Below are 17,134 nucleotides of genomic sequence, written 5' to 3' on the forward strand. Positions count from 1 at the left end.
ATGAGGTTTACTACCATATTTATATTAAAACTTCATCTGATTGGCACCCCTAGTTTTGGAGGATCAGATTCACTCTAAGTAGTTATTAAAGTTAATGGGAAAACTTTGGACGGTTGGACTCTCTTCTAAATCTTTAATTGCTGAGGGGTTCAAACAAGCTAATATAATCCTGGAACAATTTATTTTAGATATTGAATCACAATATCACAATACCACAATAACGGTAAAGTGTACTGTCGGATCGATGTCGACTCCTGGTGACTACAGAGCCCTGTGGTTGTCTTTGGTAGAATACAGGAGGGGTTTGCCTCCTCCCGCTCAGTATGAGATGATGCCTTTCAGCATCTTCCTCTATCGGTGCTGCCCGAAATAGGTGTTTCCCACATACCAGTGGGGATTCGAACCGGCAACCTCTGGCTTACTAGTCAAGTCATTTCCCTGCTGCACGATTAGGTGGCTGAATCACAAGCAGAGAGTAGCAAACTCTCTAACTGCATTACTTTGTGTGGGTCACTTTGACTTTAACTCCAGCAAGCTATTTTTATAATCTGACATGTCCAACACAATTGGGAAGCCATCTCCTTAGATCATTATAATGTTTTCCCACCGGCTTGGTCGAAGGGGAGATGTAAAAAGACACTTTATGACTTGCGCAAGTGTTGCTGTGGATCAGATGAAGTTGAAAATTTGGCTCCTATTCTTATAGCATTCCACGTAGTAAACTGATTTTAGAGGGGGGTTTTTGGGATTTTTATGTCACTTATCTTCTTGCTGATAAAAGTATATATGTTACCTCCTGTGTTGCCAAATTTTGTGCCATTGCTTATAAGACTCGTCAAGTAATGGTGAAGGCTCCCCCTATCTGTTAGGTAAGGATGTGTTCCCGGTTTGGGTGAACTCCTTTTATCTACGGTAAATGTAACTATGACTATTGACAGACTGATTGTACCAAGTATACAATCATGCAAATATTGAGTGCAAATATTGGACTATAGCAATGTGATCTGGTTAAATACCTCAATAAAGATCTTTGACTTTGAGATTTTCTTCAGAGGCCCTGTTCCGAGTACCCCTACCAAAGGAGGTGAGGCTACTAGGGAGAGAGCCTTTTGGGTGGTGGCACCCCATTTATGGAGTCGCCTCTCCAGTGAGCCTGGCACCATTACTGGTGAAGACTTCTCTGTTCACCCTGGAGGTTTTCCAGACTGGGGGCGTTTCTGTGGGAGGAAGTGGTGTAAGTTCAGATGAGAATATATAAAGTGCATATAAGCAGAGCACATACAACCGTAAATAAGCACAAATCGGAATAAAGTAGGGCCATTCAAATTGCGGCTTTTAATTACGGTTGATTAAAAGTCATTACGGCTTTCCATACGTTAGCTGGGTCACGCACCCAGCTCTCCCCTGATCCATCCTGCTTATTTCTGGCCAATAGGGTTGGAGAGGAGGGCCTCGCTTCCTACTTCCCAGAAGAGGAGGTGGGGGGAAGTACATGTGTGTACACGTTCATGGCACCTGCAAATCCTCCCCAATGTAATTTTCTGCTTTAAAAACAGAAAAAGAACTAGTGTTCTTATGCAACAATAACTGCGCGCTAGATCAGTGGGAAGTTGCTGTTACCGTAATGGAGCACCAGCTCCAGACCGTGTTTTGTGGTCTCACTGGCGGTGGAGACAGGGGAGGGGAGGAAATCTTTCCTCTGCAATGGAAGCATTTCCCATTCTTACTGTTACCGGAGGTTTTTCCCCAATAATTTCCTGATGGTGTCCTTGTGCAAAGAACACCAGAACACTAGAGCCACTGGAAGATCTACCACACCACTGCCTCACCAAAAAGGGTATCTCATGGGACAGCAGGGGCACCAGGCCGTCCTCCCCCACCCACCCCCCCGGCTGGGAACTGTCATTACTTCTTCCTCCGTTTATTATGAAAAGTCAAGTCATTGTGGTGAACTGCTCTGATGTATTGATCTAATGGCGTCTCCTGCTAACTGAGCAAAGAGGCACCTTTGTGGTGATTCTCTTTATTGAGCAGGGGCACAGCAACCGGCCCTGTCCATCCCTTGCACAGTGGCTGTTGTCGGTCTATCTTGTGTTTCTTTTTCAGATTGTGAGCCTCTTGGGGACAGGGAGCCATTGTATTCTATTTATTTTTATTTCTCTATGTAAGCCGCTTTGGGAACTTTTTTTGAACTGTGCCATTCTGTGCATAGATGGAAAAAAAAAATAGAGGGAACACTGGAGGGGAACACGGGCTTCCCAACCCCCACCCTGTCTACTTTTTCTGTGAATGGGGCATATAATCCCCTACAGACCCTCCACTGCAGAGCATGAAACCTGTTATGAATTTTGTGGTAGCTGGAGCTTCCCGTTGTCCTACTGCTCTGCTGTTAGAGTGCTAGAATGTTGGGGGAAATTCAACATATGTATATATAGCAATATTAGATGGAGCTCTGGACCTAAAGTAGACTGCAGGATGCAAGTAAGCCCAGGTATGCATCCTCCATCTCATGCTTTATTTTAGGGGTCTCTCCATCTGGCTCCACAAAAATGCCGGAGTAGTGCACACAGCCATTTCCAAGACTCCCTCAAAGTGCAGCTCTTTAAATACACATTTATTACGCATTAAGGGCTGATCGTCATGAAAAATGCTGAAGAATGCCACTGGCTGTGTATGAACAGCACCTTGTGGTTACTGTATTGAAGTTGACGTAAATCCCTCGCCCTAATCTGAACTCACCCCAAACCTAGTTATAGTGAAGCAGGAGTGAATTGCCATTTGGAAAACCTCCAGGCCTTTTAAAAAGTTATTTTTTAAAAAAAGGTTTAAAAAACATTTTTGTATTTTGTTTGAATTGTGTTTGAATTATAGGTTTTATTCAATTTTTATTGTTTTACTTTGTGAGCCACCCCAGAGAACAATCGCTATGGGGCTGCCAACAAATAAAGCTGCTATTATTTGTTGTAGAAGATTTCAGAGCAGGAAGGGAAGGGAGTTGAGCCTTAAAGCTAGATATGGGCAGCTCTGCCTCTGGGCTTATTTCATTTTCTAACAGGAAGGAAGCCCAAGGTAGGGGGTGTTTCTTGGTCCTCCAGCTTGATCCTTTCTCTTCTCTGCACAGAGTTGGCCTTCCCAGCTACAGCAAATGTATTTTATGCCATGAACAGCTTAAGTCAGGACTTCATGCTTCGACCCAAGCGACCGCAGGAGAAAGCACCAGCACCCCCTCCCCGGACCCCCTCCCCACGAGGGATGGAGATCAGTGCTACTTTCCCAAAGATCAAAGCCACTGGACGCAAAATTGCCAAGGCGCTCTTCTGAGGTGGAGGTGTGTGCTTCAACTACAGATGGGCAGCGGTGATTTGGTGGTGGTGCCATACGTGGACTGAACTGGGATTGAGTGATGATGGATCCCGAGTTGGCTACTTTTCCTTTGCTGGCAAGAACTGGAAGACTTTGACCAGTTCTGAAGACAGAACTGGAAGACTCTGGTTGCCTGTTTTGGCTGCTGTTTCTGTCCTGGATGAACACCGATTTCCTTCGATGTGCTTGGAACTTTGAGCCAGGAAAAGGAATCAGAGCTGTGCAGAGGTGTCTGTTTTCAGGGAAGGGGAACCTCTAGCTTGGCTGAGGAGGGCTGTGTTGGACGCACCCATTTCATGCTTCATTTTCTACTTATGTTTGTCATGCTCTTCCTGTTCTGCACAGATGGCCAGCGGCATCCAAGTTATGCTCCAAGCCCAAGTGCCTTAAATGTGTGGCAGCAGTGCAAAAGCAGTACTGCAGTCATCTTGAGATACCTTGCTTCCTGCCTGGGCAGGAAGTACACTCCTGCTGGCTGTTATATGTTGGATGACTATGGGACATAAATTAGCTCCGCTCCTTTTTAATGTTAGTCCTTATGCATGTTTCTGTCTTCCACATAGCTGTGAGGAAACGGAACAAGGATATCTTCCATATTTTGTGCATTAAGCTAGCACAAAAATGGTGTTGGAGGGCAATGAAAGCAATTTCTCAGGGAGTCTCTGGTGGCGTCAGAGGCAAACCTGTCCTCTGCAACCCTTTGCCCCATATTTTGAGGCAACAGTTGAGGCGTAGAGGATAAAGCACTTTTACTCAAGGCATGTAAATAGGAGCATCTATGTGCTTTGCATCTCAGGACAGCTTTGATTTAACACTAATTCCAGAAAGACACTACTGCAATTGAAGAGGGGTGCATATTGAGCCTATACCCCTGGCCCCAATTGCATACCTAAATTAATTTTTCCTAGATGATGGAATAGCCCCCACTGCTATGTACTTGTTCAGCAAGAGTGGATTCTGGCTGTTCCACACATGTCATTATTCCTCTTCACTGGCAGATAGTTTGGCCCTCAATGACTAACTGCTCTAGTGTGTAACCTACCTCCATCAAAATGCAGCATGCGAGAGTTTGATCTGTGATGGTCAGTACACACATTAACTTTCTCTCTAGGGAAGTGATAATCTCAGTTCACTGAGAGGTGGAGGTTTCGCTCTTTCTCCTATAGGCAACGTATTCTCATCCAGTGTAATTTTAGTATGTCTAAACTCATGCTTCCCTGCCCCAAGCAGCTTACAGTCTAAAGATCCACAACACTGATCTTTCATGGACCATGGGGAAGATCTTCTTCCCCTCCCTCCATGGCACTGAGTCCTTTGTTCACCACACTCTAGGAAAATAGTCCAGGTTTTGCAGAGTTCTGGGGGTGGGGGAGAACAATCAGTACAAATTATAAGTGGGGGAAAATAATTTCCACTTTAGCAGAGGGTCTAATTTCTCTTGGAAGCAGGGAGTGGGCATCAACAGCTGCAGAACAAGAAAAAAATGCAGCAGGTAAGCTTCCCCCATCTCTGTGTTCTGGGAAAACTACACCTGATGAGCTGCTGCCTTCCCCGTTATTTTTTTTTCCTTTGAGAAGAAAACAAGCTGCAAAGAATATTAAATGTTCGTGTGAACATGCTCAGCTGTATACCAGCCCTCTAAATGAGGGACGACAACCTTTCTGTAAAAAATAAAACAAAGCTTTGTTCTATGGAGAGCTTAGTCTATGTGAGAAGAATTATGGGGTCAGCCCTGAAACTTGTGGGGTTCCAAGCCTACTGTAAGAGTACCTCTGCATATGTGCAGAGTGTAGAAGAAGCTCTCAAGCTCGTGATTAGGGCCAGGGCTTCCCTGTCAATTGATATGGTTTCCACATAACTCCGATTCCAATGAGCTTAACAAAACAAAAAGAGGTTAAGGCTCCACAACACTCCCTTTGGAATAAGTGGGTGTTTAACTGCCAGTTCAGCCTCCAATCTCACCCCATGAAGAGTCAACCCAGTAGCCCTACCAAAAGCTGAGGCTTCTGCTTTGTCTCTTCCACCCATGAACAAACAGTGATGTAAATCAGGGTTGCACAGCTTTGACCCTTCTGCTGCTATTGGACCACAACTCCCATCATCCCTAACTATTGGCCCCTGTGGCTGGGGATGATGGGAATTTTAGTCCAACAGCAGTGGGAGGGCCAAAGTTCCACAACGCTAATGTAAATACATCAGGCACCTACCTGTGTTCAGGAGTGCAACTAGGTAATTTTGGATCTAATGAGTTTATGAGGGGCCTCCGGCATTTATACATTTCACCACAAACCCAGAGTGTATTTAGAAGAGAGAAGACTACACAATCTCCAAAGGATCCTTACATCTTCTTGATCATTCAACAAAACCCACAAATCTAGGCCAGAGTGCACTTGCCCACCCCACAAAAGAGGGGCACACAATGCAAGCCCCAATGGATTCACACAGATTCTTGACCATTCACAAACATGTGTGCCCTGCTCCACAGTTCAAACACAAAACCAACTTGCATATACAGGTGAAACTCGGAAAATTAGAATATCGTGCAAAAGTCCATTAATTTCAGTAATGCAAATTAAAAGGTGAAACTGATATATGAGACAGACGCATTACATGCAAAGCGAGATAAGTCAAGCCTTAATTTGTTATAATTGTGATGATCATGGCGTACAGCTCATGAAAACCCCAAATCCACAATCTCAGAAAATTAGAATATTACATGGAACCAAGAAGACAAGGATTGTAGAACAGAACAATATCAGACCTCTGAAAAGTATACAGTGTACTGTGCTTGATTGGCCAGCAAACTCGCCTGACCTGACCCCATAGAGAATCTATGGGGCATTACCAAGAGAAGGATGAGAGACATGAGACCAAACAATGCAGAAGAGCTGAAGGCCACTAATGAAGCATCCTGGTCTTCCATAACACCTCATCAGTGCCACAGGCTGATAGCATCCATGCCACGCCGCATTGAGGCAGTAATTGCTGCAAAAGGGGCCCAAACCAAGTACTGAATACATATGCATGCTTATACTTTTCAGAGGTCCGATATTGTTCTATTCTACAATCCTTGTCTTCTTGGTTCCATGTAATATTCTAATTTTCTGGGATTGTGGATCTGGGGTTTTCATGAGCTGTACTCCATGATCATCACAATTATAACAAATTAAGGCTTGACTTATCTCGCTTTGCATGTAATGCGTCTGTCTCATATATCAGTTTTACCTTTTAATTTGCATTACTGAAATTAATGGACTTTTGCACGATATTCTAATTTTCCAAGTTTCACCTGTATAGTGCATTTGTAAGGGGGCAGGGGGGATCAAAACCACAACACAGGCCCTTTGCTTCAGTTCTCATGCAGACCTTTTGGATCACAAACCAACTTGAACATAGTGCATGTGTAAAAAATAATAGTTTGTTTATTCAGATGTAACAGTTCCACTTTCACGTGTGAAGTACGCTATGGATAGAGATAACTCTGGCAGATTTACTGCAGTAGGGGGGAAATGCATTAAAAAAAAATAACAGGACTGACTGATTCCCTTGAAATAATAATAAAAAAGACTCCTGCCATCTTGGGCTACATATATGCCCAATTTCAGAACTAAGCCCAGACATTCTAGAAATATAAAGGGTTGGACAAAAAAAGGGAGGGGGCAGGATGTTGCAAATTTTTTAATGAAAGCAAAAGGCAGATTCCTTCATAGGGGAGGTGGAATGATCGTCCATAGGCATTTTTGGAAACATTTTTTAAAATTAGAAACAAACAGATTGACTGAGCCACTTCAAAATCAAAACACAGAGTACTGCTAACCTGTCCTACCTCTGTGCCAAATTTTAAAAATCTAGGCCAAGCCATTCTGGAAATATAAAAGACGACCTCTTTTCCCTGGGGGAAAATTTTGGGGTTCTCTCAAGCAGAGTGTGCACATGGACCTGGACTCCCAGGTCCATGCCTAATGGCACGGCACCTGTGTCTCCTGTAACAGGGATTCCCAAATGTGGACTACCACTCCTATCATTCCCAGCTGCAAAGGACTTTGGCTGGGGATGATAGGAGTTGTATTCAATAACATCTGGGAACCCCTGTTACAGGGAACACTGGCACCACCCACGTCTCTGCTGGGGAGATTCAACTTTTCATAGAGAAACCTGGGACCCAACTTCCACAAAGAAGCAGTTTGCAGAAACTTGGAACAAGAGAGTTAAATGTTTAACTTCAATGCAAGTATGCCCCAGAGATAAGAAATGGTAGGGCCATCTTGGGTATAGGTGCTCTATGGTGGGGAGTAGCATTTGGGAATTTTGTATCATAAGCTGGGTTTGCATGACAACTCCATGTTGCAGGAGACCACATTTGGGCAATCAGGCCCTTCAGCCCAGCAGACCCCTTCCACTCACTGCTCCATTTCAGCATCCGTTGGCTCTCATTTCAAGGAGTGTGGGGCCTGTCAGTGTGGCATTTAGGTGGCTTCTCTCCCCACTCCTGAATACCAAGGACTGCGAGGGAGGAGTCACAAAGCCATCCATTGTGGAGGAGGCACTGACAACAAGAATGAGCAGAGATTGGATGTCCCCAAGTTTATTTCAGACAAACACAGTACGAACTAGGACACACAGAGCCCGCCCCACCCCCCCACCCATCCACACAGTTCTGGCAAGCGTTCACGCCTTGATGGCCCCCTTGGCCTGGGCTTTCTGGAACTCCTGCTGCAGCCGTGCCAGGGTCTCCCGCTGCTGCTCTGACTTCTTCTCGTACTCCTGCATCTGTGAATCGTAGCGCTTGCTGCAGAGACAGGGAGGTCAGAGGCAGGATTTGCACTGTCAGGTTAAAACAAGCACGGCTGGTCTTGTGGTAGCAGGCATGCGTGGTCCCCTTTGCTAAGCAGGGCCCACCTGGGTTGGCATTTGCATGGGTGGCTGCATGTGCACACTGCCAGAGATTCCTCTTCGGGGATAGGGCCATAACTCAGTGGCAGAGCATCTGCTCATATGCAGAATTTATTTAATACATTTGTATACCATTTATAAATTTGTAAACCGTCTAGGCAGTTTACAGCATAAAACAAACCAAGAATTTAACAGCTAAAAGATAAAAATCAGATTAAAATATCCATATAAAACACACCAACTAAACTTCGCTGAAGAGATGTGTCTTTAGTTGTTTCCTAAAAGCCATCAGGGATGGAGCAGCTCTAATTTCAGCAGGAAGTGCACTCCACAGTCCTGGGGCAACTACAGAGAAGGCACGTTTTTGAGTCGCCACCAGATGAGCTGAGGCAAAGTCCCAGATTTACTCCCTGGCATTCTCTCCAGATAGAACAGGGAGAGACTCCTGCCTGAAACCTTGAAGAGCTGCTCCCAGGCAATAATACTGACAATACTGAGTCAGATGGAGCAATGGTCTGACTCGGTATAAGGCAGCTTCCTATGTTCCTTCTTCTCCAGGGGTCATGTGGAGGTGGGGAGTGAGTGAGCGACTCCAAGTTGTGCCCACTTCATGGAGGACATTCCCCATCCCCTTTAGGAGGACATTCCCCATCTTCTCCTCACCCCTGTAAGGAGGATCAAGTTTGGTCAAAAGAGAAGGTGGTGGAACCCCCTGCATTCTCTTCCATGCACCCCTCCCCCATCATGCAAAATGAGGGTCCCCAGAGGTTGTTGGGACTATGGTTCTCAAAGGCCATTGTGGCTGGGGAGGATGGGAGCTGCAGTTCAACAACATCGGGGGACCCAGTTTTGAGAGCCCCGGTTTAGAAAAGCAACATTAAAAAATACCATCAATAAATACAGCCAACACCACAAAATAAGACGACACAGAAATGCAAAGCTATAACCATAGCCAGTTAATTAAAGATGGCTAAATTATATTTTATCCCCTGCAAACGTGACAAAAAAGTACCCCTCAGGGTGGTGACGTGGCTCCCCTATTTGGCAAGGAGAGAACAACTGTCCCTGCTAATCCCAGCACAGCAGCCCTCCCAGTGGCTGTTGCTGGGGTACACCTTGCGCTTTGGGACACTCAACTACCTTCTCATTCCTTCTGCTATGTAAACCACTTGGGCAAATCTTGCTGAAGCGCAGCACATATGTGTTTGTGATGAGAAGGGGGAGATTTTGTGTGTTTTTACTTCCTAATCTTCCCAACAGGGTCTTGTTTCGCTGCCACCATCAGGAACCCTCTTTACTGGGGCCTTCAGCTTTGGTAATGCAGGAAGGTAGGCGTGAGGGTACAGGCAGACACTCTCCTTGGTTAATTCATGAAACAAATAAAGGCTTAGTAGTTTACAGATGCTGAGATTTGCTTGTTTCTCCACTTAATAAGTAGGATAGTTCTCTTGCTTGGCAGCAAAATGGTTTCTTTTACAGAACAGGACACCTTTTCACTTATTTCTTAAACACTTCTTTGAGCTGGTTTTACCACTCTTTCTTCCCTGAGCTCATATATTAGAGTTATGACTAGATTTTTTCAGAACCTTCCCTGGTTCTCCTACTCAGTCTTCTTCCGGGCTGGATCTCAGACACACACACTGTGAAGCTTCTCTAACTAAATTCTAACTCCTCTCCACTAGGGGTTCTTCCAGACACAGCCACTGGGCGTTGACTCCTTCATATCCAGACAACTTTATACTCCAGTTTCCAATCTCATTTCCTCATTTCTTTAATACTATTTTTTAAAATATCTGATAGAACAGGGCAGACTGCCTGCTTCTGAAAACACAACAGTGAAGGTACTGTGCGTTGGAAGAGAGTTCTGTAGTCTGGATGCTCCCTGCAAAGGTCTCCCTAATCAGCACCTGCCACACCTGAGAAAAGGGCCTCCAAAGGTGACCTCCACTGCCAGGCAAAGTCAAGTGGGAGGAGGTGGTCCTTTAGATTCCCTGGTCCCAAGTTATTTAGGGCCTTGAAGATTGAAATCCACACGTGAATGGGGACCAGTATCAGATGGCAGCCAGTGCAACTTTTCTGCTCCGGCATGATGGAGTCATGTCAGCCAGACAATCCTCTCAGCTAGATTTTAATCAGACATGAGGGGCACGGGTCCAGGCCAGTCCTCTCCAAGCATTCATTCTCTCTCTCTCTCTCTCTCTCTCTCTGCATCCTCTGTTTGCAATAACTGAAATTTATGCACAGAAGACTAACCCACTCGGGGGTTCTGTTTCTGCATTGTAATCAGTTGGGAGTCTAAGACAGAGTGAATGTGAGTGATCTAATCTGCAAAAGCCTCAACTGTCAAGAAATACAGAGTCCCCCCCTCCCCACCCCACATACCCAGAAGAAATCCACAGAACAACATTCAAGACACCTTTCGGTTTAACATGTTATTTGGGCAATGTTGATACGGTATCCTATGGTGTGGTTAGTTCCAACTTCACCACTACCTTGGAATTATAAGGCAGGAAGGGGCAGAAAGTGACTATTCCGTTTAGCTACAAGTGGATCACCAGTGACAGACCTATCGCCCTACAGCAGTTAATCTAATATTTTAAAGCAAGGACAGGCAATCTTAGCACTACAGCTGTTGTTGAACTACAACTCCCATCATCCCTAGCCACAACTGGAGTTTCAGTTCAACAGCAGCTGGAGAGCCAGGGGTGCCTACCTCCGTTTTAAAGCCATCTATAAACAATTTATCTTGGTAGCATGTTCACAGACCAGGAGCCCAGAAGTACATACATGCTATTTACTTTAAAAAGAAAGGAAAGATCTGTTGGACCTCAAACTTTAATCCCTTCCTCATTTAAACAGAGAATAATTTATTGGTGGTTCAAACAGTGTAAATTTCTGACCACCTGCCACAAAAGCTATTCCACCTCCAAGACAAACCACCTACTCAGCCCTCTTCAGATGTGAGATTCTACCAGCTCCTGGGGCTAAATGGCAATAAAAGATCCGTGTTTTATTTTTATAGCCTTCATTACACACCCAAATCACCCAGGCTATGAGTCTGCAGAATAAAGAAGTGCTTCCTAATATTCATTCTGTGCCTTATAATTAAATGGATCCCCATTTGATTATACAGCCCCAGGGGATGGGGTTGCAGCTCAGTGGCAGAGCACCTGCTTTGCATGTTGAAAGTCCCAGATTCAAACCCCGACATCTCAAGGTAAGGCTGGGAAAGACTCCTTGGAGAGCTGCTGCCAGTCAGTGTAGCCAGTACTGGGATAGATGGACTAAAGACTTGACTTGGTAGAAAGCAAGTTCTTGGTAGAAATCAATTTCTTGGTAGAAATTAGTTCCTCCACTAATTGCCACTCCCAACTCAAAGACATGTCAACAAACAATCATCCACCTCTCTCTTTGACCTGAGTGCAAAGGGTATGCAATACACTCAGCTTTTACCCATGTATAATTTTTGTTTTATTTATTTATCTATCTATCAAATTTGTATACTGCCCCGAACTTTTGTCTCTGGGTGGTTTACAATAACGTGAAACCAGTTAAAAACATATAAAAAAACTTTTAACAATTTTAAAAAACAGAAATTAAAACCCAAAAATCTTAGGAAGCTGAGAAAGCTTGGGCAAAAAGATGGGTTTGCAGGTGTTTTTTGAAAATTGCCAGAGATGGGGAGGATCATATCTCAGCAGGGAGCGCATTCCACAATCTTGGGGCAGTGACCGATGCATTACATATGGAACTCACTGCCAGAAGATGTGCTGCTGACCACTTGCTTAGATGAATTTTTAACAGGGGATTAGACAGACTCTTGAAGGATGGGTCCATGAATGGCTATTTGTCATGATAGCCATAATTTGAGCTCCCATGTTCAGAAGCAGTCTATTCCTGTTTGTTGACTCCCCACTGTTGGAAGTAGGAGGCATGATTAGACAGACAGACCCTTGGGGTGATCTAGAAAGGCTAATTTCCTTCTCCTAGCCTACATAATGAAAGTGGTGTATTCCTAAGCCCCTTTCTTGATTTCCAGTGCCTTATTTGTCCTCCCTCCGCACTGTGGGTCTCCTTCCCTGACTCACATTTCTCCTGTGATGTAATCCAGCCTTTTCCCAACAGTCGCCTTGGCCTCATCTGTGTCCTGTTTCACCAATACAGGCCCTATCAGCTTGTAGACAGAGTTAGACGAGTCCAGGAGGTCCAGTTCCTAAAGGCAGCCCAGGAGACAGATGGGGGAGAATAGTTAAAAAGTGACGGAGTGGCAACTGGGGTGGCAGAAGACAAGTGGTGAAGGCATTCAGAAAGGATGTGCCGGGGGGGGGGATGGGGGTGCACAGGCGCTCACCTCCTTCACAATGTTATTCTCAGTCAGCTGAGCCTCTAGTTTTTGCCGGGCGTTCATACACTTGCTGAGGTCTAGAAGGGGGCACAGAAGACAGACATTTCCTCAGCAAAAACCCACTGTAGGGGGATTGCTGGCTGTTCACAGCAGCTCCTCGGGGACAGCTGCTTCTTGCCTTTGTATTAAAAGAAGCTCCCTGTTTACCCCCTGACATCATGGTAAGTGCCTGAAATCTAATTACGTTTGCTGTCCCAAATGCTGTTGATCTAGCAGGGGTCCCCATCAGGGGGACTAATAACCCAAGGGGTACTCAGAGCTCTCCTGCCTCCCCACACTCCAGCTGCACTACTTCTTCCCCATCTGAGGACTGCTGGCTTGAAGCCAAAGTGTCCTCAGCGATGCAAAAGGGGAGGGAGGAGGATGGACCCCTCCTCCTCTGCTCCTAATTAGCTGGTGACATGATGAAACTCAGCATACCCTTCCCTTCTCCTCAGCCTGACTGACAGGCTTCAGAAAAGTAGCACTGTGTACTCACATTGAAATTAATAGGACAAGTACACTTGTCTCATTAATTGCAATAAGACTGCTTATGAATAACTTAGTGCTGATGTGAGCCAATGACTGAAGTAGCCTGTCTTCCTAACTGTAACATTTAAATTTGTGTTTTAATGTTTATAGATGTGTACACAAACAAAGCCCCCCCAACAAATTTATATCTTGCAGTTATTAGATGGGCTACTTCAGTCACTGGGTTACATCCAGACTAAGTTACTCATAGGCAGTCTTACTTAACTTACTGGGATATGTTTACTTGTCCTATTAATTTAAATGGGGGTACTCATGAGTAACTTAGTCTGGATGTAAGGCGGTGACTAGCATAGCCCATTTCATAACAGTAAGATTTAAATTTTGTGCATATGTATGTGTGTTCATCTATACACACACTCACAATCTCTATGGGTTATCTGGTCTGAAAGTTTGCAATGGAGGGGATATGTTGGTTAATTATTATTTTTTTAAGTTGGGAATCCCTAATCTATGTGAATACAATGAACTAAACAATAACAAATGTGAAAAGGGCACAAATGGAGTTTGAAAATCTAAACAGACTCAAGGACCATCTGAGATTCTCATGATCAGATGACAGTTCCCCCTTTGTCTTCCAGAAATGGTTCTGAAAGCCCTGGGTAGCTTGGGCTCACTCTCCATCACCAAGCAGAAACTTTTCCCTGACCTACATCTCACCACAGTCCTTCTGGTCAATCAAGGGCACCCTCCTAACCATTCCTTCTACATTGCACACACAGAAAGCAAGCTGGACTACTGCTGGAAACAAGCCCAAAGTTACACCTGACCATCTCTGGAAGCACCACAAAACCCCCTGGCTGGGTTTTGGAAGCCTCTACCAATAGAAAAGAATTGTTTTCTTTGCTACTGCTGCTACTGCTCTGTTTTGTGTTTTACTGTTTATAAAATTAACATATATAAATGTTACTATTTTATATGCTTTTAAACTTTTTACTTAGTGATGTATTTTTATATTTAAATTTAATATTTATACTTTTAGTTGTGCATTGTTTTCAATGATACTGTAAACTGTTTGGGGGTTCTTTTAATGAAAGGCAGTATATAAAACTAAATAAATCAAAAGCTTGAGAGCAAACTTTTTGTGCTTCCCAAGACCATCTGGGCTGCCCAGTGTTGAAAACAGACGGCCCTACCATGATCTGACACAACATGGTTTTACTTCTGGTCCTTTCAGCTGCATTTCACATTTAGATGCGCTTAATCAGTTATTGTAGAATGTGTTATATTAAGCTACATTTGTCTCTTAGGGCCTGTTTTGAGATCATAGTATGGGAAAGAGTTGTATACAAGGCTGAGAGTATATAAAAATAAATAAATTTCAACAAACATCCCTTTTAGGGCGAGGCAGAAAGCAGCAAGCCTGGAATTTGGTGTGTGTAGGTGGGGAAGATAAATCTTAGATTACTCTGCAAAATCAGAGTGTAGAAGCTGTCATGAGTTACCTTTCTGCAGCTGCTGGTATTTCTCCAGCTCCCCCTGGAGCTTCTTCTGTACTGCGTCTGCCATGGGAACAGGGGATTCTCCCTGCAGGAAACAAAGAGAGAGAGAGAGATTCTCAGCACTGACCAGACATCAAACTTTCTGCATATGCTGATGCTTTACCAGGGTTGGAGGAGAGGGTTCGAGAGTGCATTTCTGGGTATGCACCTATAGCTATAACCAGGAATTTACCTTATACCAGATCAGACGGCCCATCTAGCTCAATACTGTCTATGGTGACAGACCCTCCAGGGTTTCAGGCAGGGGCCTCTCCAAGAGATGCTGCCAAGGACCAAATCTGGGACCTTCTCCATGAAAGGCAGATGCTCTTCCCATGAGCCACAGCTTCATTTCTAACTCAATTTGGGGTGGGTGGGGTGGTCCAGACCAATGAGTCCCACCATCAAGTACTTTTTCACACAACACATGATCCTCTCTGCCACAGGACGTTGTGACAGCCAGCAGCCTGGATGGCTTTAAGAGGGGTTTGGATAACTTCATGGAGGAGAGGTCCATCAATGGCTACTAGTCGGAGGGCTGTGGGCCATCTCCAGTCTCAAAAGGCAGGATGCCTCTGAGTCCCAGTTGCAGGGGAGTAACAGCAGGAGGGAGGGCACGCCCTCAACTCCTCCCTGTAGCTTCCAGCAGCATCTGGTGGGCCACTGTGAGAAACAGGATGCTGGACTAGATGGGCCTGGGGCCTGATCCAGCAGGGCTGTTCTTATGTTCTTATCTGCCACCCCTACATGAGTCAAGTCTATGCCCAATATCACAGCCAGTGGCCCCCCCGCCCCCAACTCTTTTGTGTCTCTGCCTAGAGCAGCATATGGTACTGGGTATTGGGGTCTTTTGAGAAAGCTGGTCATTGCTGACTTTCCCATTGGGGGGCCACAGAATAAGCCTTCCAGGAAGACCCTCTCCCTGGTTTTTCCTGAAGCATAGCTTGAAAATCCCTGAGCCACTGTCATGAGACACACAAGCCTAGCTGGGGAGTGTGTGTGTTGTGTGGAGTGGCAATGGGCGGCGGGGGGGGGGGAGGTGAATTCTCATTGCTCTCCACCCCACCCCTTATTCCCAGCCCTCAACTCTTTCGGGGGGGGGGTTCTATCCATTTTCAGCACTACAGACCCAGCAGCCCACCACGCCACTTTTGCTGCCCCGCCTCACTCTGTCTCTGCTTCAGTCCCACCGTTGGCACAGCTAGCCTCAGTCTGACCCCGGAAACGGACAACCACCAGCGTGGTCACCATGGATATCTACCCAACACCGTCCCTGTCCCGGCCTCGTCCGGTAGTTTTCCTTCCCGCTATTCCAAAACAGCTAGTCCTCGTTCCCGGGGGAGCAAGTGAGAGTCACACGGAGCACGAGAGGAACGGAAAGTGACGTCTCTTAGAACCGCCCTTCCGCCCAACCCCAAGATGGCCGCCGAGCTACCGCAGAAGCGACAATGCTAGAAAAAGACCATAGAAAGGCTAGAGCAGACCAGTGACCGGCTCAACTTTGGCCCTCAGCTGTTTTTGGCCTACAACTCCCATAATCCCCAGATATAGAGGCCAATAGCCAGGGATTATGGGAGTTGTAGGCTAACATCTGCAGGAGGGCCGAAGTTGAGCAGGCCCAGGCTAGAGCGTCCGATCCAAGGAAGTGCCGCGTGGCTGTGCTTCTCTCCCTCTCTCTCTCCCGCCCCCAGCAAATCAGGGCCATTTGGTCTTTGAAAAAGCGACCCGCGAAGGAATAACTGCGCACGTGCTTCGCTCAGGAGAATTCGAGTCCTCCTCCTCCCTTTACTCCTTATAAAAGGGCTTGTTCCATACCAAAGCGGCTCTGTCTTTCTTTCTTTGCTATAAGCTGGGAGAGGAGGGATGTTGGGAATATGCGTTTGCTCTTTTTGTGAAGCTGGAGGGTTTGTGTAGAGAGGCCTTTTGGTGTCTTGTTGCAGTTAATATCTAGTGGGATTCTTAATTTTTATTATACCCCCCCACACACACACCAAAAAAGATACAAATCAGGTTCCCTTTTCGGTAACTTTAGTTATATAAACTTTTGGTTTTTGTAACTGCCTTGAGCACTGGAGGAGCAGGATTCAAATATTTTAACAAATAGCAAGAGATTGGAGAGACTTCACCTTTGCATGAAGCCTCCTTCATAAAGCCAGCATCATACATGTCAGGCTGCAAAAAGTTACATTTGTTTTGCTATATAAATTATTTTGGGAACTTTTATTGAAAAGAAGTACAAAATTATTCTAAATAGTAGTAAGTTAAGGAGACTGCTTTAACTTGCAATTTCTTGTGGTCAATAGACCACAAAATCATAACATTTCGAGTGGGCAGGAATCTTGAAGATCTTCTAGTCCAACCTGCTCAGTAAAGGAATCTGCTACAGCAGTTTGGCTGCCCAAACTCTATCTGAAAGTTTCTGAAGGAGAACAGCTGTTCCACAGTTTAACAGCTCCTAAAACTA

The 17,134-nt window shown here is 45.2% G+C and overlaps 2 protein-coding genes across 7 annotated transcripts in view; one reads left to right on the plus strand and one right to left on the minus strand.

Annotated features, from left to right (window-relative positions):
• Window positions 1-5,058, plus strand: part of RGL2 (ral guanine nucleotide dissociation stimulator like 2) — a 28,195-nt gene extending 23,137 nt beyond the window's left edge. For all 4 annotated transcript variants that reach the window (XM_053303609.1, XM_053303606.1, XM_053303608.1 and 1 more), the window contains one exon: window positions 3,122-5,058. In XM_053303609.1, coding sequence (XP_053159584.1) covers window positions 3,122-3,321 — 200 coding nt within the window. In that variant the 3' untranslated portion in view covers window positions 3,322-5,058. The remainder of the gene's footprint in view (window positions 1-3,121) is intronic.
• A 1,703-nt stretch (window positions 5,059-6,761) lies between these two features.
• PFDN6 (prefoldin subunit 6) lies at window positions 6,762-16,089 on the minus strand. Of its 3 annotated transcripts, none has more exons than XM_053303312.1 (5): window positions 15,932-16,089; window positions 14,635-14,716; window positions 12,608-12,678; window positions 12,345-12,469; window positions 6,762-8,152 (listed from the first exon to the last, which is right to left on the minus strand). In XM_053303312.1, exons 2-5 carry the CDS (start codon window positions 14,696-14,698, stop codon window positions 8,032-8,034), a joined length of 381 nt encoding a protein of 126 aa, XP_053159287.1. In that variant the 5' UTR covers window positions 14,699-14,716; window positions 15,932-16,089; the 3' UTR covers window positions 6,762-8,031. The 3 variants fall into 3 exon arrangements, with proteins under 3 accessions (XP_053159287.1, XP_053159290.1, XP_053159288.1); XM_053303315.1 differs by having other exon boundaries at window positions 15,861-16,085; XM_053303313.1 differs by having other exon boundaries at window positions 15,839-16,084.
• Between the last annotated feature and the right edge of the window lie 1,045 nt (window positions 16,090-17,134).

Source organism: Hemicordylus capensis, chromosome 2 (assembly GCF_027244095.1).
Source record: "Hemicordylus capensis ecotype Gifberg chromosome 2, rHemCap1.1.pri, whole genome shotgun sequence".
Lineage (NCBI taxonomy): Eukaryota > Metazoa > Chordata > Lepidosauria > Squamata > Cordylidae > Hemicordylus > Hemicordylus capensis.